The sequence below is a fragment of the Protopterus annectens genome, chromosome 10.part0 (genome assembly GCF_019279795.1).
Source record: "Protopterus annectens isolate FY-2018-M chromosome 10.part0, PAN1.0, whole genome shotgun sequence".
NCBI classification, from domain to species: Eukaryota; Metazoa; Chordata; order Ceratodontiformes; family Protopteridae; genus Protopterus; species Protopterus annectens.
In genome coordinates, this window is record NC_056744.1 from 40,302,865 (window position 1) to 40,325,432 (window position 22,568).

General features: G+C 44.0%; 1 protein-coding gene across 2 annotated transcripts in view; it reads right to left on the bottom strand.

Moving 5' to 3' along the window:
- Positions 1–19,561, bottom strand: part of TNRC6C (trinucleotide repeat containing adaptor 6C) — an 897,274-nt gene extending 877,713 nt beyond the window's left edge. The window contains exon 1 of one of the 2 annotated variants that reach the window (XM_044084998.1): positions 19,509–19,561. In XM_044084998.1, the coding sequence (XP_043940933.1) occupies position 19,509 (1 nt within the window). In that variant the 5' untranslated portion in view covers positions 19,510–19,561. The remainder of the gene's footprint in view (positions 1–19,508) is intronic. The other variant, XM_044084999.1, reaches the window with a different exon arrangement.
- Positions 19,562–22,568: the final 3,007 nt, after the last annotated feature.

The window sequence follows — 22,568 nt, forward strand, 5'->3', positions numbered from 1 at the left end:
TTATTTACCTAGCATTTCATCAGGCTTTTTGTAGCAATTGTTGTAGCACACAAGTGCTATCAGCACTAGATGTCCTATATCTCTAGTACTGAGTAATGATGACCACCCCTCCTGGTATGTCTAAAGGTCAGTTTCCTGTGCTTTCACCTATCAACCTGGTGAATTTGGGCATTCTGAGGCAGTGCAGCAACTGCCTCATGTACACAAACAGCCCTCTCCTCTTACCTCCCAACACTCAGACTTGAGAGATGCGCTTATATCTCCAAACTGGAAGACGTATTCGCCACCCAAGACCAGAATAGCTGGTCAAGAGGAGAAGGTCAACACCTGTAGCACACCACAAGGAACACACAGCCCTCCAGAAAGTACAGTTTTGTACCTACGATAAATGTAGATGTTCGAGTGTATACACTGCTGCAGTCATTACACTGGGGTTATCCTGCCGTCAGGCGGTTCCCCGGTCGGCCTGAGTTCCAAAGTCTTGGTCTGGTGTCGGTTGCAGTCGCCTCCTCCCTGACGTCAGTGCGACATGGGTACATAAGATGCAGCCGAAGCCATTTTCTTCAGTTTTTCTTGCCCCAGATATCAGGTGCCCCCAAATGGATAGGCAATACAAATTGCTAATAAAACATAGATAGGAAAAGCAAACAACAACTTTTGGTTACCAGCAAATACTCCCCATAGGTAGTAAAGGGTAGGAGATATAGGCACGTATCAGCAAGTAAGACGGGAAGGAGGGAGGGTAACCTGGACTGCAGCAGTGTATACACTTGAACATCTACATTTATGGTAGGTACAAAACTGTACTATGTTCATCGTGTTACACTGCTGCAGTCATTACACTTGGGTAGAATCCCAAAGCTGAGGTAGGGTGGCTGGTTCTATAAGGCATTAGGTGCGGCTATAAGGCCCTGCAGTACAGCAGTGGCGAAGTCAGCTCTGGATTTAGAGTATAAAGGCAGATGGTAATGCTTGGTGAAGGTATGCACAGAACTCCATGTTGCTGCTTCCAAAATGTCCTTGGTACTCGCCCTGGTGGAGTGAGATCTAATGCTGCTAGGTATAGGTTTCCCATGGTGTGTGTAGCAGAATTGTATGCAATGTCCTATCCATTTTGAAATAGTCTGTTTTGAAATGGCTTTTCCCTGTGCTCCTGCAGCATATGCTGCCAGTAATTGCTCAGATTTTCTGAAAGCTTTGGTTTTATCCAAGTAGAAGCATAACGGTCTGTGAATGTCCAAAGAATGCAGTACTCTCTCTCCTTTATTCTGTGGTTTTGGATAAAAAGTTGGCAAGTGAATAGTTTGGTTTAGAGCCACACTTGAAACCACCTTTGGCATAAACGTAGGGTTTGTTCTTAAGGACACCCTGTCCTGGTGGAAAATGAGGAAAGGTTCCACTGTCATTAGTGCCTGTAATTCTGAAACTCTTCGAGCTGATGTTATTGCCAGGAGCAGAGCAGTTTTCCAAGAAATATATTTTAATTCTGCTGTGTTAGCTGGCTCAAAGGGAGGTAAAGGTAATTTTTCCAAAACAAAGTTGAGGTCCCAAGTTGGAGTAGGTGATCTACAGGGCGGTCTTATGTTTTTAGCCCCTCTAAGGTACTGTTTTAGCAACGGGTTAGAGAAAATTGGAGGATCCGTGTTATAATGAGAAGAGATGACAGAGGCGTGGATCTTGATGGATGAAAAAGAGAGGCCTTTGTCCAGCATCTCAGTTAAATATTGTAGAATCTGAGGAATGTTTGGGACAAGAGGGTCAAGGCTGTGAGCCTGGTTCCAGGCACAGAATCTCTTCCATTTATCCGAATAGGCTTTCCTGGTGCTAGGCCTTCTGGCCTCCAGAATGACATCCATAACAGCTTTGGAGAGAGGCAATGCTTGCTTGACTAAGGAATTTTCCATGCAGCTAGGTTTAAGGTCTTTAGCTGACTGAAGTATCTGATTGTTGTGTTGAGTCAGCAGATGTGGGATTTGAGGCAATATCCAGGGTGGTTCTTGTGCTAAATTCTTTAAGATTGGGTACGAGAGTGCTGGCGTGGCCAGTCTGGAGCAATCAGGATCATCTTTGGCTCTTCTTGCCTGGCTTTTATGAGAACCTTTGGAAGGAGAGGTAGTGGAGGGAAAGCGTATACTTGTAGGTTTTTCCAGCTGAATGAGAGGGCATCCACTTTCCATGCTTGTGTATGGTAACTCCTTGTGCAGAACTTCTGTAGCTGGCAGTTCATTGGGGATGCAAACAGATCTATGTCCAGGCTCCACCATTTCTGTGTTATCATTCTGAATATTTGTGGATTCAATTCCCATTCGTGGGGATCCATGATGTTTCTGCTTAAGTAGTCTGCCAGTGTTTTTTTCTCTCCTGGCAGGAATTGTGCTTGCAGATGAACTTGATAGTTTAGAGCTGTGTTCCACAAGGTTATGGTTTGTCTGCAGAGGGGGTAGGAGTGAGTGCCCCCCCCTTGCTTGTTTATGTAACACATAACAGTGGTGTTTGTCTGTTTTTATTAATAGTTGTCCTGGATGCAGCAGGTCCTTGAAAGCTATAAGGGCATTCTGTACAGCTAACATCTCTGATTGATGTGAAGATGCCTTAGTTCTGTGGGCCACTTGCCCTGAATACATTCTCCCGCCATGTGTGCTCCCCAAGCGTAATCAGATGCATCTGTTGTCAGTGTTTGCCTGGCTGTGGGTTGAGTAAAAGGCTGTCCCTTGTTGAGGTGACAAGCTTGAGCCCACCATCGAAACTCCTGTTGAAGGCAAGGAATTAGTGGTATAACTGTTTCCAAACTTTGACCGTGTTGAGACCATACACTATTTAGGTACCATTGTAGTTTCCTCATATGCAGTCTGGCATATGGAATTAGTATGCAAGATGCCATGTAACCCAAGGCCTGCAGAATTTTTCTTGCAGTGAGTTGGGTTTTTGTTGCCATCAATTGAAAGTATGGAGTCAATTGTCTTTGCTTGTCTGGAGTGAGATAAGCCATCTAGGCCGTTGTGTTCAACCTGGCACCCAGGGATATTATCTCTTGTGAGGGCACTAGTTTTGATTTCTTTTTGTTTACTGTGCACCCCAGGCAACTTAATAACTGTTTTACAAATGCCAGATGCTCTAGAAGAATGTCCTTGCTCTCTGCTTGAATCAGGCAGTCGTCCAGGTACGGATATATGTGAATTCCTTTCTGTCTGCAAAATGCAATTACTGGTGCCAGGCACTTTGTGAAGACCCTGGGTGCAGTAGATAAGCCAAAGGGTAGTGCAGAGAATTGATAGTGCATTGAACCTGCAATGAATCTGAGGTATCTTCTGCAGTTTTGTCTGATAGGGACATGCAGGTATGCCTCCTTGATGTCCAAGGTCACGAGCCAAGCTTTCTTGCCCAGCATGGGAAGAAGCTGCTGTAGTATCAACATTTTGAATTTCGGAACATCCAGGTAAGTGTTTAGAGAAGAAAGATCCAGAATGGGCCTCCAGGCTTTATCCTTTCTGGGAACCAGAAAGAGTCTTGAATAAAATCCTTGTCATTGCTCCTGTGGTGGTACCTTTTGAATAGCTCTCATGTCCATGAGTGCTGTAATTTGTTTTTGAGCCTCTGCCCATTGCTTTGGTGGCAGATTTGGCATTCCTTTTAACCTTGGCAGAGTGTGAAAGTGGAACCTGTAACCTTGAGATACAATGTTGAGAACCCATTTGTCTTTGGTGATCCAATGCCAATTGTGATAGAAAAGTGCTAGTTTTCCTCCCAAGGGAAATGCCAAGAGAGAGTTGTTTGGCAGCTGTAATGGGAAGTCATTGAAGCTGCTTTTTATATGGTTGTGTCCTGTCTTCCCCTTCTTGCTGGCCTGGTGCACCCCACTGTCGAGGCCTATAAGGACCTTGAGGTTGACCTCTGCCTCTTGGACGTCTGTATCTGCCCCTTTGAGGTCTGTCTGTAGCCGGAAAGGACCAATTCTTTGTTGGCCAATTTCTGCTAAATCTTGGTGGCTGAACCTGTAAGAAATCCTTTACCGTTTGCATATTTTGCCTTATCCTCCATTATCTTTAATACCTCTTCTGCCTTAACTCCAAATAACACATCCTGCTGTAAAGGTGCATCCAATAATTTTGCTTTAACATGATCTGGTAACGTATGTTCTTTCAACCAAGCATGCCTTCTAATGACAGAGCCTGTAACTGCTGCTCTACAGGAGGCCTCTAAAGAATCAAAACAGCATTGCAAAGTATGCTTTCCCACTTGTTCAGCTGCATGCAATAAATCCTGCATTTCTTTGAAATTAGGAGGATCTGAATCCGGAAGCATTTTTTGTTTTAATTGAAACATCAAAAATTGCTGATATTTTAGCATGTGAAACTGGCAATTTAAGGCTCTCATTGCTAAAGTTGCAGACGTATATACTTTATTTCCCCATCTGTCTAATGCTCTGGAATCTCTATCAGAGGGGATTGGAGTTTTTGCTGATGAGGCCTTAATCCCTTTGGGTCCCTGAGAAACAGTTTCAGGGTCAGCAACAGGGCTTTTATACAGAAATTTGTGAGAGTCAGGGACTCTGTAGTATCTGTCAAGTTTAACTGGGGCTGGAAGTAAGGAGTCAAGATTTAAGTTGGATTCAGTATACACATCATCCACAATGTCTAACACTGGCGGAATAGCTAGGGGTCTGTGTTGAGGTAATAAAAGGAAGTCTCTGAGCCTTTTCTTGGATTCAGAGTAATCCTGGCCCTCCCAATGGAAATGTTCCCTCATGGTATGTAAGGTTTCCCCAAAGGCATAGTCCTCAGGCGGAGAGGCTGATGGTATTGATTCCTCAGCATCAGAGTCCTCACAAGGGGATAAAGAATATCCTAGGTCTGAGGATGAATCAGAAGAAATGGACACCTGGTCGGATGAGTCATAGTCTGCATCCTGTCTGGGCCTTTTATCAGGAGGGGGATGGGACCCCCTGATCAGAGTGATTAGGTCTTCGGCCATTTTCAGCATTTGTTTCTTAGGCATGGAGGCCTGTCCTGGAGAATTCTGTATTTGTTTCTTTGCTTTTAAAGCAGGCTTAGTTTACTGACATTGGTCTGAGGCAAGAAAAAGTTTCCCCAACGGGGTACTTAGCTTTGTAGAAGACTTCGGTTCTGGATTCGGAATGAAAATCTCAGGAGTCGGCCGACCAGCACTTGCAAACTGCTTTTGCTTCAGGCACCACGCGGCAAGAAAGACTGGAGAAAATGGCGTCGGCTGCATCTTATATACCTCTGCCGCACTGACGTCAGGGAGGAGGCGACAGCAACCGACGCCGGACCAAGACTTTGGAACTCAGGCCGACTGGGGAACCACCTGACGGCAGGATAACCCAAGTGTAATGACTGCAGCAGTGTAACACGATGAACATCACAGACAACATAAGCCTTCACATAAAACCACAAACTATACAACCACCTTCGCGGAGGCTCTCAATAGAAATATACCCAAACAGCAGAGACCTCCAAGACAGAAACACACTGGACTACCACAACACAGCACAAACCACAAGACACACAGCTCACCTACAAGACACACAGCTCACCTACACAATGTGCCCCTCAACCTAAGCTCCTAAGGTAAAACAACTTGTCCAACACAATAATCATAGGTGACTCAACAGTGAAGCACATTGATGTCCCACTCACTAGGATGAATAAGGAAAAGGTAACAGTTATCAGGTGCCAGAATCTGACACATAACACATGCACTCAGGTCACTCCACAACAAGTACAAGTATGACTCTGTCACTGTCCATGTGGGTGTGAATGACCTGAGACGCACCTCCCTGGACTACATGAAAACAGACATGGTGGAGCTCTTGGATTATGTAGCCCAGGCAGGTATGACCCTAGCCATGAGCAGCATCCTACCATCGCCCAGAATGATACCACAGTACAAACAGAAAATGACTGACTTCAACAATTGGTTAAGTTTCTGGTGTCATTCTAAGGGGATCCAGTATCTATCTGCTTGGGATGACATGACTGACTGACCTCAATGCTTTGCCAGAGATAGCCTGCATCTGTCACCCCTGGGTTTCCGGGTACTGGTTAAGACTCTTGCCACCCCTATAGTGTCTTTTTTACGCAATGTTCCAAAGACCAAATTACCACCATAACAGCTAAAAATAATTGCAATCTGAGGTTCATGCTGCTCAACTAGAAGTCTAAATTTCAAGATGCACTCACTCGAAGCACTCCTCAAAATGGAGAGCATAGACATTTGTGTTGTAAGGGAGACCTGGTTTAAAGCAGCAAAAAGCACCCCTGCGCTATCAGGCTAGAACTCATTCCACATCTTTTGGTCCCAGAACATGGACCGAAGCTCCAAATGTGGCGATGTCTCCATATTCATAAAGGATATGCACACTTCCAGACTAGTAGCCCAGCATAACACATCTGAGATACTCTAGCTACAACTAACATCAGGTAAGAAGGCAATTCAGGTCATAGCCTGCTATAGGTCCCCAACCATATCCCAAGACTCACTCCACATTCTTAAGCACACTGAAAACTATTAAGATCCAACCCAACACTCTCATACTAAGTGACTTCAACTACCCCTCCATCAACTGGAAAAACTACTCACGCACCAATGTACTGGCCCAACGCTTCCTGGAATTCATCAATTCCAATGCCCTGGACCAGCTCATTCTTAGCCCCACTAGAGGAAGCAACATCCTTGACATGGTTATAACGAACATGGGCAACCATTGCTCTGCACCAATAGTCAATTCCTCCTTCGTAAGATCTGACCACAAACTAATCACCATGGAAATCAACATCTCATCCACACCCCGCGCAAAGATATCCACCATGAAAAACTTCTCCAAAGCTGACTTTGGACTCTTAAAAACAGAGGTGGCTAACTTCATAGCACCCATACCAATGGAAAACAGATGCAAGACTGTCAAATCATACACCAATGCACTGTATGAACACGTACATAAATGCATGGAACTAACCATACCCAACAGAACCAAGACTCTCTCCTCCAAAAAAAAAAAAGGAAGCCAATCTGGTGGTCCGCTGCCATTAATAAACTCTACAACAGAAGGAAGAAACTGTTGTAGAAAAAGGTCAAATCCCAAGACTGGAAAAATTCCCTTATTAGCCTCAACAAAAAGTTGAGATCCCTCAATAAAAACTCCAAAGCCAGCTATGAAGGCAAAATTGCAGCAGACACTAAAAAGAACCACAAAGCCTTCTACAGTTATATCAAGAATCTCCATGGCAGTACTCAGATTTGCTCTGAGTTGCTGCACAATGGTACCTCTTATACTGAGCCAACAGATTATTGCCAATATATTGGCTGACAGATTCAGTGCCAACCTTACCCCTCTCTCTCCCCCACTAAAGGACCAATCCTCAATACAGAAAAATGCCAGGCACCCAGCATTACTGCAGCACAGGTTAAAGCTGCATTGTCCAAGGCCAAGAATACATGGGACCTGACAATATCCCTGGCTGTGTTCCACATGAATTACAAAGTGAACTGGCACCACATCTGTGTGCCCCGTTTACTCACAGCCTCACCTCAGGCTTTGTACCTACCGAATGGCGCACTGCTACAGTCATCCCTCTCCATAAAGGAGGAGCGACTACAGACCCTGGAAATTATCGCTCCATTAGCCTGACGAGTCTGATATGTAAGGCTATGGAGCACCTTATCACGCTCCACAAGGATACAGGGAAGCACCAAACTCTAGATCCCACGCAATTTGGTTTTGTGAAAGACAGATCATGCATGCTCAACCTGGTTGACTTCTCTGAGTCTGTCACCAGAGCTGTGGATGAAGGTAAGGCAGTTCATATAACCTACCTCGATCTGCCGAAGGCCTTTGATACCATTCCTCACTCAGGAATTATTGATAAACTCATCAAACTAGGCATCAACCCCTATATCATTAGGTGGGTTGCAAACTGGCTCACAGATAGAACCCACAGTGTGAAAGTAGCAGACTACAAGTCAGACTGCTGAGCAGCCACGAGTGGAGTCCCACAGAGAATGGTCCTGTGTCATCTCCTGTTTGACATCTACTTCTCAAAAGTCCAGACCAACACAGAGGGAGTCAGGCTGACCAAGTTCGCAGACAACTGCAAACTGGGAGCCATTGCTAACTCCCCAAGTGATACAGACATCCTACAGAAAAGCCTCACTGAGACCAAGGACTGGTGTCGAAACCATGGCCTTAAGCCTAATGCCAAAAAATGCACGATCATCCCCACTGGGAAAAAAACTCAGTTTCCACTATTTACTACATCGACAGGAGCCCAATGAACACCAAAGGCGTTACAAGACATCTGGGGACACATGTTGACAGCAACCTCTCCTTCTACCACCATATTGCCACTGTGGTCAGAAAGTCCTTCTATGTGGCACATCTCCTTAGCAAGGGTTTTGCATCCAGGAAGAAAGAGGTCATCATTTCTCTCTACTCTTCCCTCATTAGATCAATCATAGAGTATAATGCCCCATTTGGCATGCACCTCACCAGACACCTGCAGCAGCTAGAGAGGCCACAAAAGTATCTCACGAAGAGGATCCTAGGCCTTAAACACATGTCCTACATGGACAGACTCAAACTCCAGCTATTCTCTGTCTCATATAGCCTACTAAGAGGTGATCTCTGCTTGTCTTACAAAGACATGTCTGACTCAACTCTGTTAGAAATGCTACATCTAAAGAAATCCTAATCCCTCCTCACCACATGCTCCAAAGACCTCAACCTCATTACCACAATCAACAGAACATGCTGTAAGGACAGGTTCAAAACCCAGAGACTGCCCTGCTCTGGAACAGACTTCGCATACATGTCAAGCAGAGCACCTTACTGGCCCTCTTCAAGAGGGATCTTGATGAATGGATGGGAAATAGAAAGTTCACCCCGGGATCACTCCAGTGACTCTGATAGAGGCACTAGGAACCAACATCAGGCAGCGCAATGCTAAGGCACCTCTACGGGCTAGGCTTGTAAAAACTCCAGGGCCATTAGCCTAGTACACACATATGACAGCATCAAGTCTGGCTTGACCCCTTATCTTCAAGCAGGGTGAGGAAAGATGGGAGGAGGACATGTCCAGCTCACACTTTAGCAATATGAAGCACATCTGAGACTCTGACATCTTAAGACCTGCTTTTAGGGATAGTGGATGACTTTGAGGTCTCCTTCCAATGATAGGTACCAATAGCCTCTATTTTAATGCTGCAGACGTCCTCACATACCACAACCAAGATAAGACTGCATTTGTCTTTGGCTATCAGGATATGGGCACTAGAACTAGGTGCCAGCAGGGAGGCATAGGGACAGACTGGCAACTGCAGAGTTTCAGCTCAGGAAGACAGACTGCCCTGTGTGTGCACTGAAGTCTCAAAACGGAAAACTGTCAGAAACCTTGGTCTTCGTCTAGGCAGCAACAGTATTCCAACGGAATACTCTTGGGGGGGGGGGTCCAGTGCTCCCCAGAGAGGAGAACAGGCATTGCCAACATTCCAATAGACGATACCAAACACCCTCAAGCCTATTGTAAACTTAAAACTCCGGAGGATTCTCTCTTTCTGAAGCCTTCTCTTTTCAATTTGTTTTACATGGAAAATCCTTGCGCAACTTGGATGACGCTATTACTGACCTGTACAAGGTGTGCATGACTTCATTTGGCTTTCCGCTTAATGATCTTCTGATTGAATCTAGCTCTCAAAAGGAACCAATGTGACACTGTACTCCAGCACCAACCAGAATTAAATGCCTGTGAAAGTATTTGTGTGGGAATAGTTTCCTACAGTTACTGCAATTAACTTTAAATTCTGACGTCTGTAACCCTGACACTTAAAATATTCAAGCAGTAAACATGCAGAAAAACGTATATTAAAGTTTTTTTTAAAACATTACAAGTACTCAGGATGTCACATCAAAGAAATGGATGGTCAGAGCATAGCAACTTGCACTGAAAATGAGTGTGCGTACACACAACACAAAACCACACCACACACAAACACACACGCACACAACACATACTGCAGCAAGAAAACTGGGAAGATATTGCAGCCAGACATCTCTCACACCACAGACATGCGACCATCTCCAGGTGGGAGGGCACCTATCTGGCCTGGAAAGGGAAGAGTAAACCAGTTTGGAAAAGTACAGTTTTGTACCTACCATAAATGTAGATGTTCGAGTGCTAATACAGCTGCAGTCATAACAGATGGGGTTCTCCTGCCGTCAGGCGGGTCCTCGGTCGGCCGAATTCCAAAGTCTAGGTCCGGCGTCGGTTGTCATCGCTTCTTCCCTGACGTCAGTGCGACAGGGGTATAAAAGAATCAGCCGACGCCATTTTCTTCAGTTTTTCTTGCCCCAGATGTCAGGTGCCCCCAGAAGGAAGGCAATACATAAATTTGTGTAATAAAGCAATGCCATATAGTCAAAATACAGTAGTGCAAGCAAATACATCAAGAATGAATACCCCAATCAGGTTGCATGAGGAGATGTTAGCCAATAGGCCTGTCCCAAGAGGGGAAGGAGGGAGGGAAACCTGGACTGCAGCTGTATTAGCACTCGAACATCTACATTTATGGTAGGTACAAAACTGTACTATGTTCACCGTGCATACAGCTGCAGTCATAACAGATGGGTAGAATCCCAAAGCTAAGAAAGGGGTGGTAGGCACTAGGTGGAACTAGGAGGAGCCAGAATGCCCTGCAAGACTGCAGTGGCAAAGCCCGCTCTAGATTTGGAGTATAGTGGAAGGTGGTAGTGCACTCCAAGTGGCTGCTTCCAAAATATCTTTGGTAGGAACTCCTCTGAGAAAAGCTGCAGAGGTAGCCGTGGCCCTTGTGGAGTGAGATCTGATGCCTGTAGGTACAGTTTTGCCATGAAAAGAATAGCAAAAGCGTATGCAGTGGGCTATCCATTTTGAGATTGTCTGTTTGGAAATAGGCTTTCCTTGAGCTCCTATAGCATAGGACACAAAAGAGTTGTTCTGATTTTCTGAAGGGCTTTGTTCTGTCCAAATAATAACGCAGTTGTCTGTGGATGTCCAAGGAATGTAGTAATCTCTCCCCTTTGTTTTGAGGATTAGGATAAAAGGTAGGTAAGTGTATAGCCTGATTCAACGCTACCCTGGATACCACTTTTGGCATAAAGGATGGGTTGGTTCGTAAGGAAACTCTGTCCTGATGGAAGATGATGAAAGGCTGCACAGCCATGAGAGCTTGTAGTTCCGATACCCTATAAGCTGAGGTAATAGCCAGAAGGAAAGCTGTTTTCCAGGACAAATATTGCAAATCTGATGAGGCAGCTGGCTCAAAAGGAGGCAAGGTCAGTTTTTCTAGAATGAAATTGAGATCCCAAGCAGGTAATGGTTGTTTCCTTGGGGGTTTTAGATTCTTAGCCCCTCTGAGAAACTGTCTTAAGAGGGGGTGAGAGAATAAGGGTGGATCAGTGTTGTATTCTGCAGAAATGGCTGAGGCATGGATTTTGATGGAGGAGAATGAAAGTCCACTGCTTAGCAGCTCAGCTAGATACTGTAATATTTGAGGTAAGTTCAGTTTTCCAGAATCCTGGCCCTTTTTCTCATTCCAGACACAAAACCGTTTCCATTTTGCTGAGTAAGCTTTTCTAGTAGACGGCCTTCTGGCCTCCAAAATGACATCCTGCACCTCCTTGGAGAGTAGGGTCTGTTGTGATGCTAAGAAATCTTCCATGCGGCTAGACTGAGTGTTTTTAGCTGACTGTGAAGAGTTTTGAAGCTGTGCTGAGTCAGAAGAAGAGGCAGGGTCCATGGTGGGGAATGCGTCAGGCTCCTCAGGAGTGGGTACCAGTGTTGTCTTGGCCAGTCTGGAGCAATGAGAATCATCTTTGGTCTGTCTGTTCTGGTTTTTAACAGAACTTTGGGCAGCAGAGGAAGAGGTGGGAAGGCATAAACTGTCATTGATGTCCAACTGAAAGAGAGCGTCCACTCTCCAGGCCTTTGGATGAAAAATCCTTGAGCAGAATTTTGTCAATTGGTGATTTTTGTGGGAGGCAAAGAGATCTATGTCTGGCCTTCCCCATGCTTGAATTATCTCTGTAAAAACTTGAGGATGCAACTTCCATTCGTGTGGATCTGTCATATTTCTGCTTAGGTTGTCTGCCAGCGTGTTTTCCTTGCCTGGCAAGTACTGTGCTTGTAGTTCGATTTGTAAGTCCAGGGCCATGTTCCAAAGTGACATGGCCAATCTGCATAGGGGGTAAGAATGGGTTCCTCCCTGTTTATGTACCACATTACTGTGGTGTTGTCCGTTCTTATCAATAGTTGACCTGGTTGCAGAAGGTCTTTGAAAGCTATAATAGCATTTATTACTGCTAGCATCTCCTTTTGATTGATGTGAAGGTGCTTTTCTTTTTGGGACCATTTGCCCTAAATGCACCGATCTGTCATGTGCGCCCCCCAGGCATAGTCCGAGGCGTCTGTTGTGATGACTTGATTTGCTTGAGGCTTGTTGAATGGGAGACCTGTGTTTGTTTGGCATGCTTGAGCCCACCACAGAAATTCCTTTTGAAGACATGGAATTAGTGGTATTATTGTTTCCAAACTGTGGCTGTGTTGAGACCATAGGTTTTTCAGGTACCATTGAAGTTTCCTCATATGCAGCTTTGCACATGGGATTAGTAAGATGCAAGATGCCATGAATCCCAGAGCCTGCAGGATTTTCCTTGCAGTCAGCCTGGTGCAATTTGCTAGTGTTCTGAAGTATTGAGTTAGTTGCCCCTGCTTCTCTGGCGTGAGGTAGGCCATCTGGGTGTTTGTGTCCAAGTTGGCACCCAGGAAAATTATTTTCCGAGAGGGTATTAGCCTCGATTTCTTTTTGTTGACTGTGCATCCCAGAGAATTCAACAACATTATTACATAAGCCAGATGTTTCAGAAGAATGTGCTTGCTGTCCGCTTGAATCAGGCAGTCGTCCAAATAGGGGTATATTTGTATCCCTTGAAGTCTGCAGTAGGCAATTACTGATGCCAGGCATTTCGTGAATACTCTGGGCGCAGTAGATAAGCCAAAGGGCAATGCAGAGAATTGATAATGGGTTGAACCTGCAAGAAATCTGAGGTATCTTCTGCAATTTTGTCTGATTGGGACATGCAGGTATGCCTCCTTGAGGTCCAATGTTACCAGCCAAGACTCCTTGCCCAGCATAGGAAGAAGCTGCTGTAGAGTGAGCATCTTGAATTTTGTGCAGTAGAAATGTGTTTAGGATGGATAAGTCCAAAATAGGTCCTCCAATCTTTTCCCTTCCTTGGTACCAGGAATAGTCTGGAATAAAAACCTTGACCTTGTTCGTGCGTAGGTACCTCTTGAATATCTTTCATGTCTAAGAGATCTGAAATTTGTCTTTGTGCCTCTGCCCTTTGATTGTGTGGCAGGTTTGGCATGCCTCTCATTTTTGGAAGGGTGTGAAAATGGAATCTGTAGCCTCTGTTTATAATGTCCAGGATCCATTTGTCTTTTGTGACAATATGCCAATTTTTTGAAAATAATGCCAGTTTTCCGCCTAAGGGTGCTGCCATTTGAGTCTTGCTTGGCATGCAAAGGGAAAGTCATTGGGCTTGCTTTCTGAATGGTTCGCGAGTTATCCTCACCACCTCTGTGTAGGAGCTTGCCATTGTCTGCCTCTAAACGATCCTTGGGATTGCCCTCTGCCCCTCGGCGCCTGTATCTACCTCTTTGCGGTCTGTCCGTGACTGGAAAGGACCAATTTTTTGGAAGGCCAATTTCTACTGAAACGTGGGGGTTGTACCTGTAGAAAATCTTTCACTGTTTGCATTGATTTAGCCTTTTCCTCCATTTTCCTTAATACCTCCTCAGCATTAGCACCAAATAATACATCCTTTTGTAGAGGGGCATCTAGTAATTTAGCTTTGACATGATCTGGTAAGGTTTGTTCCTTGAGCCAGGCATGTCTACGTATGACTGATCCTGTAACAGCAGCTCTACATGAGGCCTCTAGAGCATCAAAACCACATTGTAAGGTATGTTTACCCACTTGTTCTGCACTGTGCATCAAATCCTGCAACTCCTTCAAGTCTGGTTGTTCAGGTTGTGACATTTTACTTCTCAATTGTGATAACAAAAACTGTTGGTACTTTAGCATATGGAACTGACAGTTTAATGCCCTCATGGTTAAGGTGGCCGAGGTATATACCTTTTTTCCCCACCTTTCTAAGGATCTGGAATCTCTCTCGGAAGGTAATGGATTTTTAGCAGTGGAGGCCTTAACTCCCTTGGGGCCCTGTGAGATGGTTTCTGGGTCAGCAGCATGGCTTTTGTATAGAAATTGGTGTGAGTCAGGGACCCTGTAGTACCTATCAGGCTTGACTGGGGCTGGAGGTAGAGAATCCGGGTTAAGGCAGGCCTCCGAGTACACATCATCTAGTATCAGTAAGATGCAGGATGCCATGAAGCCCAGAGCCTGCAGAATTTGTCTTGCAGATAAATGGGTCTTTGTTGCCATCAGTTTGAAGTAAGGAGTTAGTTGCCTTTGCTTGTCTGTAAGCCATCTGGGCAGTTGTATTCAAGCTTGCTCCCAGGAATGTCATCTTTTGAGAGGGTACCAATTGTAATTTCTTTTCATTTATTGTGTACCCTAGGCATGTTAGAAGCCTTTTCACAAATGCCAGATGTTGAAGAAGAATGTCCCTGTTTTCTGCTTGAATGAGACGGTCGTCTAAGTAAGGATATATTTGTATACTTCTTTGTCTGCAAAATGCAATTACTGGTGCCAGGCACTTTGTAAAGACCCTGGGCGCAGTAGATAAGCCAAAGGGCAGGGCAGAGAAATGGTAATGCATTAAGCCAGCCTTGAATCTGAGGTATCTTCTGCACGATTGTCTTACTGGGACATGCAGGTATGCCTCTTTTAGGTCTAATGTCACCAGCCAAGCATTCTTGCCAGGCATGGGCAGAAGATGCTGCAAAGTCAGCATTTTGAATTCTGGAATTTCCAAGTATGTATTCAAAATCGATAAATCCAGTATTGGCCGCCAGGCCTTGTCCTTTCTGGGTACTAAGAACAGTCTTGAGTAAAAACCTTGTCCTTTTTTCCTGTTCTGGTACTACCTGAATGGCCCCCATATCCATGAGGAACGTAACCTGTTTCTGAGCCTCTGCCCATTGATTTTTTGGCAGATCTGGCCAACCATTTGCCATTGGCAGAGTGTGGAAATGGAATCTGTATCCCTGTGATACGATGTTTAGTAACCACTCGTCCTGGGTTATTAACTGCCAATTTTGAGCAAAAACTGCTAATTTTCCCCCTATGGCTGCTGCCAAAAGATAGATGCTTGGTATAGGCAGAGGGAAGTCATTGGGATTGCTTTCTGTAGGTTTGCACTTTACCTCTTCCAGATTTGGAGGTGGACGCTCTCCTTTGCTTTGACCTGTATGAATCTTGCACCTGGTTATCTGGAACCCTTAGGGTGTCTGGATTTGCCCCTTTGAGTTCTATCTGACACAGGAAAGGACCAATTTTTGTAGGCCAGTGTCTACTGAATCTTGGTGGCTGCACTTGTAAAAAGTCTTTAACAGTTTGCATAGACTTAGCTTTGTCTTCCATTTTATTTAAAACCTCTTCTGCCTTAATACCAAACAGAGAATCATGCTGTAAAGGTGCATCCAGCAGTTTAGCTTTAACATGATCAGGCAAATTTTGTTCCTTTATCTATCACAGATCCAGTAACTGCAGCCCTGCAGGAGGCCTCTAAGGAATCAAACCCACATTGCAAAGTATGCTTTCCTACTTGTTCAGCTGCATGCAATAATTCCTGCAATTCTTTATTTTCTGCACATTCTGAAATCAACATAATTTCTGTTTCAGCAATCCCATAACATGTTGTTGGCACTTAAGCATATGAAATTGACAATTTAAGGCCCCGATTGCCAAGGTTGCAGATGTATAAACTTTTTTCCCCATCTGTCCAGTGCCCTTGAATCTCTGTCAGAGGGAGTAGGATTTTTTTCTGTTGAGGTCTTAACTCCCTTTGGACCCTGTGAAATAGTTTCAGGATCAGCAGCAGGGTTTCTAAATAAAACTTTATGTGAGTCAGGGACCCTGTAATATCAGTCAGGCTTACTGGGAGTCGGAGGTTAGGAGTCAGGGGTCAAGCTTGACTCTGAAAACGCATCATCCACAATGTCTAGGACAGGGGGAATGGCTAAAGGCCTGTGCTGAGGGAGAAGGAAATCCCTGAGCCTCTTTTTTGATTCTGAGAAGTCTTGACTCTCCCAGTGAAAATGCTCCCTCAAAGTATGCAATGTTTCTCCAAATGAATAATACTCAGGAGGAGATGCAGATGGAATAGACTCCTCAGCACCAGAATCCTCATAGGGAGGTATAGATAATTCCTGATCAGAAGAGGAATCAGAAGAAATAGAAACCTGATCTGAAGATTCATAATCAGCGTCTTGCCTAAGCCTCTTATCTGGAGGGGGATGGGAACCCCTGATCAAGGTAATAAGGTCTTCAGCCATTTTGATCATCTGTTTTTTAGGCATAAGAGGCCTGTGCACGTGGCTCATGCGTCATTTTTTTAGTCTTAGAAGTTGCTTTTGTTTTTAGTTTTGCAGCTGTCGTCGGTTTGATATACAAATATTGAGGTCTGAATACACCCTTAGAAGCCAGTGCCTGCTCAGCAGCTCCAGATCCATCTGAGGGAGATACATCTGTCGGTCCAATACCCTGAGTATCTTGCGGCATGCCGGACTCCACATGGGTGTCAGTAGAGGCCTGCGACTCGAAGGTAGCGAGTATCAGGGGCTGCGAAAGCGCCTGAGTACCGGTGAACCGGCGACTAGCTTAAGAGAAGCTTCGTCGGTTTTGGATCTCAACTGCCTTTCTCTGTCCTTTTCTTTGCGCTTTTTATGTACTCCGGTAGTCGGATTGCTATCTGATGCCATTTCTGGGTAGTTAAATCTGTTTCCAAAATACTTTGATGCAAAAATATACCGACGCTTAATAGTGCGTTGGTTAAATCTAGCACAAAACTGACAGCCACGCATGTTGTGATCAGGGCGTAGGCAAGGAATACAGTATAAATGGAAATCCTTATGAGGTATTTGCTTTCCAAAAGTAATACAATTATTAACTTTTTCTGACATCGGTAAAAAGCAAGAAAAAAGTTTCCCCAACGGGGTACTTAGCTTTAGTGAAGACTTCGGTTCTGAAACTCAAACTCGAATATTTCAGTAGTCGGCCGACCGGCACTTGCGAAATGCTTCTGCTTCGGGCACCGCGCGGCAAGAAAGACTAAAGAAAATGGAGTCGGCTGCATGTTTTATACCCCTGACGACCTGTCGTCATGGAAGAGAAGACAGCAACCAACGCAGGACCCAAGACTTTGGAATTCAGGCCAACTGAGGGCAACCTGCCAGCAGATTACCTAAATGTAATGACTGCAACAGTGAAACACGAAAAACATCAAGATCCCAATCTACATAAGGCAGAGCTCCTCACTAACACTCTTCAAAAGAAACCTTGACGAGTGGATGGGAAACAGAAAGTTTACCTCGGGGATCACTTCAGTGGCTCTGCTGGACAGAGGCACAGGGAACTAATCTAAGGGGGCGGCGAAAGCCAACACATTCTGGCTAGGCTTATAAATGCTTTCGGGAAGATAGCCCAGTACCAACCTATGAACCTATAAAGGGTGTTGACTTGGAGCAATGTAATTTCTTCTGTTTCTTGTTCTGAGGAAGTCCCCAAGGTGTATACTGGGGAAGAAAGCGCTTAACAATGAAGAGACTTGAGTAACATACTCTTTGTGAGCATTTTGTTTCAAGTGTTGGGCTTATGGTACAGCTACTTGCTCATATTGGCACCTTTGAAGTTTTATTAAATATTAAAACCTCTCATTAGGGTTCAGAGGATGAGGAGGAAAAATGACCATCTTTTTTAATGGAAATGCCGTACATGACGTATTACAGATTACAACAAAAGTATTGAGACTACACTAACGGCCTTCACCTCCAACTCCTTCTTATATCAACAGGGTTGTCTTCCAAGTTACGAAGTTTTGTTTTTCTTAAACATTCTTTATTCACAGCAGTTTAACATACTGTACATCTAGGGCAATGCTCATGCACGTTGCCCTGGTGGCTGGAATCAACTTTATGCACTATTTAATTTAAACCTTTTATTAGTTTCCTTATATATTAGATTGCTCAGAGTGCTGATGGAGAAGTAGACAGAAGGTCAGAAGGAGCAGCATTGTGTTTTTGTAGACTTGGAGAAAGCATATGACAGGGTGCCTAGAGAGGAGTTGCGGTACTGTATGAGGAAGTCGGGAGTGTCAGAGAAGTAAGACTGGTACAAAATATGTACGAGGGTAGTGTGACAGCGGTGAGGTCTGCGGTGGGAATGACGGATGCGTTTAAGGTGGAGGTGGGATTACATCAAGGATCAGCTCTGAGCCCTTTCTTATTTGCAATGGTGATGGACAGGTTGACAGACGAGATCATACAGGAGTCCCTGTGGACTATGATGTTTGCAGATGACATTGTGATCTGTAGTGAGAGTACGGAACAGGTGGAGACGACCCTGGAGAGATGGAAATATGCTCTAGAGAGAAGAGGAATGAAGGTCAGCAGGACTAAGACAGAATATATGTGTGCGAATGAGAGGGAGGATAGAGGAATGGTGAGGATGCAAGGAGTAGAGGTGGCGAAGGTGGATGAGTTTAAATACTTGGGATCAACAGTTCAGAGTAATAGTGAGTGTGGAAGAGAGGTAAAGAAGAGAGTACAGGCAGGATAGAGTGGGTGGAGAAGAGTGTCAGGAGTGATTTGTGACAGACAAGTACCAGTAAGAGTGAAAGGGCAGGTCTACAAGAGGGTAGTGAGACCAGCTATGTTATATGGGTTGGAGACAGTGGCATTGACAAAAAGGCAGGAGTTTGAGCTGGATGTGGCAGAGTTAAAGATGTTAAGATTTGCACTGGGTGTGACGAGGGTGGACAGGATTAGGAATAAGTATATCAGAGGGTCAGCCCAGGCTGGAAGGTTTGGAGACAAAGCCAGAGAGGCAAGATTATGTTAGTTTGGGCATGTGCGGAGGAGGGATGCTGAGTATATTGGGAAAAAGATGCTAAGGATGAAGCTACTAGGTAACAGGAAAAGAGGAAGGCCTAAGATAAGGTTTATGGATGTGGTGAGAGAGGACATGCAGGTGGTTGGTGTGACAGAGCAAGATGCAGAGGACAGGAAGAAATGGAAACAGATGATCCGCTGTGGCGAGCCCTAATGGGAACAGCCGAAAGAAGATGATGATGATTAGATCCAGCCCAGCAAACTGGGACTTAAGACTTGCATTTATTTAACTATTTCTACTGCATTTTTTTCAGCATCTGTTCTTACATGTTCTCTTTCAACTCTCTCTCTTCAGTCATAACACTTCTATTCTAGACTTTAAATAGAACATAGGGTACAACACTTCTATTCTAGACTTTAAATAGAACATAGGGTACATACTTCCAGGAGACAGCCCAGGAACGGAAAGCCACCTTTTGGTCTGTTCTCCAGTAGATTTGTGCCAGATGTCATGACAAAATAATAAGAAAATAAAAAAGAGAGTAAAACAGATGCCAAGCTGCTGAAATGAGATATATTAAACTGGCACATTATAATAACAGCTCGTTTATCTACCAATTTGTGTTAAATCTATTAGATGCGGCTCTACGTTTTTGAAAACCTTTTAATATCCATAAAATGAACAATCCGAGTCATCAAGTTGGAGGTTAGAAGAATTTGTTTTAATGAGAGATATGAAACCAAGACATGAAGGCAGATGAGCACTGTATAAACTCTGCATAACTGAGTATGCTACATATAACTGTGTTTATGTTATGTAAAAACATTTGTAATTTTAGTTATTAGAAAATCTTTTCAGTTTTTTTTCAATATTCTAGACTTTAACTGCAACCCCTTAACCCCTTTTAATTTCTCTGCAAATTATACCCCTTCACTTCTCATTTACCTACCAGTCTTCTATCTACAAACTTTTCTCCCCTTACTCTTTATTCCTCTCCATTTAACCTCCACCTGGGATGTCAGGTGAACTCTCACGCTTGTTTAACTTCTTTCACCACTAACTCAGATTAGGCTTCATGCATCTGTATCAATTTCTGTCATTCGTTTGTATATTTTTTGTTTCCCTTCTCCCTCTTTACTTTTTCTATCAATGTCCTAGTACCAAGCCCCATGGAACAGAACTAGTAACAGGTGTCTTGGTGGAGGTGGGTTCTCCTATCCTAACTTCATGTGTCCTACCTGTGAGCCATTTGTCTATCCATCAGGTGACATAGGAATTTATGTCATGCCTTTTCGAGGTCAAGTTAGACATTATGTACTTTTGCCCTTGTCCATGGCTCTAGTGACCTTCCCAAAGTCATCCACCAAGTTTGGTAGGCATGACCTGCCTTTGAATAAAACCAAACTGGGATGGGTCTAGTTTGGTTAATTAGTTTTACATGTGCTAGATAGATGGGTCTCTTGTAATGTTATTCCATGCTTTATAAGCTAGTATGCTTTCTTTTTTACTCTTCCCTGTCGGACCACTGACATTCTATTAAGTTATTTGCACACACCACATCCTCCATCTCTGCATCTATCTAGTCTCGTCTTACCTAACATTTTCCTCCCCTGCCACTTTTCATATCACATGCATGCTCCTGGTAGATTTTTCTCCCATTTATTTTCCATTTTTCTTCCTGTCCTTTGATTTTTGTCCTTTCAACTAGTCTTTCCTTCCCCAATTCCCCTTTAACTATGTACATATTTACACTGACTACTTCCTTCACTGGAGTGTATTTACCTGGGTGTGGCTTGGTTCAACTCCTGACCCCCTGGTTCCATTATCACCATGGCAGTGCAATCAATTAAACAGGATCCAATGGGATCTCCGCAGTTAATCTTCTGCCTATTCCTTTCCTACCTTTTTTTCTTATTCTCCATCCTAAAAATTTAACTGGTTCCATCTCCTTACCTCCCTAGCTTTCATACTTCTATAGTGTGTGCCTCCTTGAGCTGTCCTGTGCACTTTTTACCTCTTCTCAGCTTCCTTTTCTACCATGTCTTTTCAAGCCCCCTCGCTCCTACCTATTGTATGTTACTATCTTCTCATGTGATTACTTTGTTGTTCCTCCCATTCTGTTCACTTCCTTTCCATTTCTTCTTAACCCTTTGTAGTATATTTTTGCCTCACATCTTTTTATACTATGTTGGTTAACTGATAAGACAATGGTTTTCTGGTTCATAAACCAGGCAATTTCTTTCCCTTAACTTTCTGTTAGCATTCTGAACAGTCTCATTGCTCAGCTGCCTTATCCCCCTTCAAGAAGTGCCATAAATGTTTATTTTATTCCTCCCCTTTCTGCTGACCTCTGATCTGCTATCTAATTCTTTAACGCCATTTACCCCTTCTTCATACCTACTTGGCAGGCCTTTTTATTTACCTGCTCCTCTGATATGTGACAAAGGAGCGCACACAGAAATTGAGTGCTAGCCCATCCACTGTCCTATGCAGCCCATCACTTTTCCGTGTCAATCAGTGGGCCTTCCTCCCCTCCCCACACTATGGTCCTAGTTAGGATGCTTTAGAGTTTCTAAGGACCTACCATTCAGCAATTAATTTTCTTGCCCCTAATATCTGCGTTGCCATCTTTGTGCCTCATTTAATTTCCATTCATTTTTAAACATTTAAACACAATTAAACACTCATAACTAAAACAGTTCCTACATTTCAACAGTAATTGTAAAGTACTTTCAAACAGACCTACCATGTCCCTTGGTCTTCTACTAACCTCCACCTGCCAGACCATGAGAAAGTTTTTTTATTTTTTTTTTTGCTTTTTGAAACTACAAATTCATCCATATTGAAAATGCATTGTTTATACTGTCCTGTGTTTTAGACACAACAGTTTACCATTCTTCTTTAGTACCCCACCCTCAAGTCACTGGATTTGCACATTATCCAAACTGTCTTGTCAGCACAGAGCTCTTAATTCATTCGCATTCTGTCATCCTACCCTTTTCCTTCTCTTTTCTTTAGTTTTGTCTTTTACTGTAAATTATAGCCTTTTGTGCCTGGTCTTCTTTCCTCCTTGATAATGTCTACTGTCTCTCAGTCTCTGCTTTTGCCTCAAGAACAGGAAGTACTCAGCCTCTTTGCTCATGCTTGTCAGCCCCCTCTTCCTTCCTTCTCCTGAGTAATCCTTTCTTCGTTGGGCTTCCTTATTCTCTGTCTTTGTCCTGTGGTTTGCCAGTCTTTTAGTAAAGGACTCAGTCATGCCATGTGAAAAAATTCTCAGTGTTGCTGGATACAGCATCCTCCACCTTAAGCCCTTTTCCTTATACATCTTCACATTTCATACAATAAATCTTGATTGATGTATATGCAATTATCACCCAGTTTTAATGTTTCCCTTGGCTTCCATACTTATCTCAGGATTCTCTCCCTTATTTGAAATGTCTGGAACCTTACGATTATCAGTCTCAGTCCTCCAAGAGTAACCTGCCCTGGGTACCAAGCAT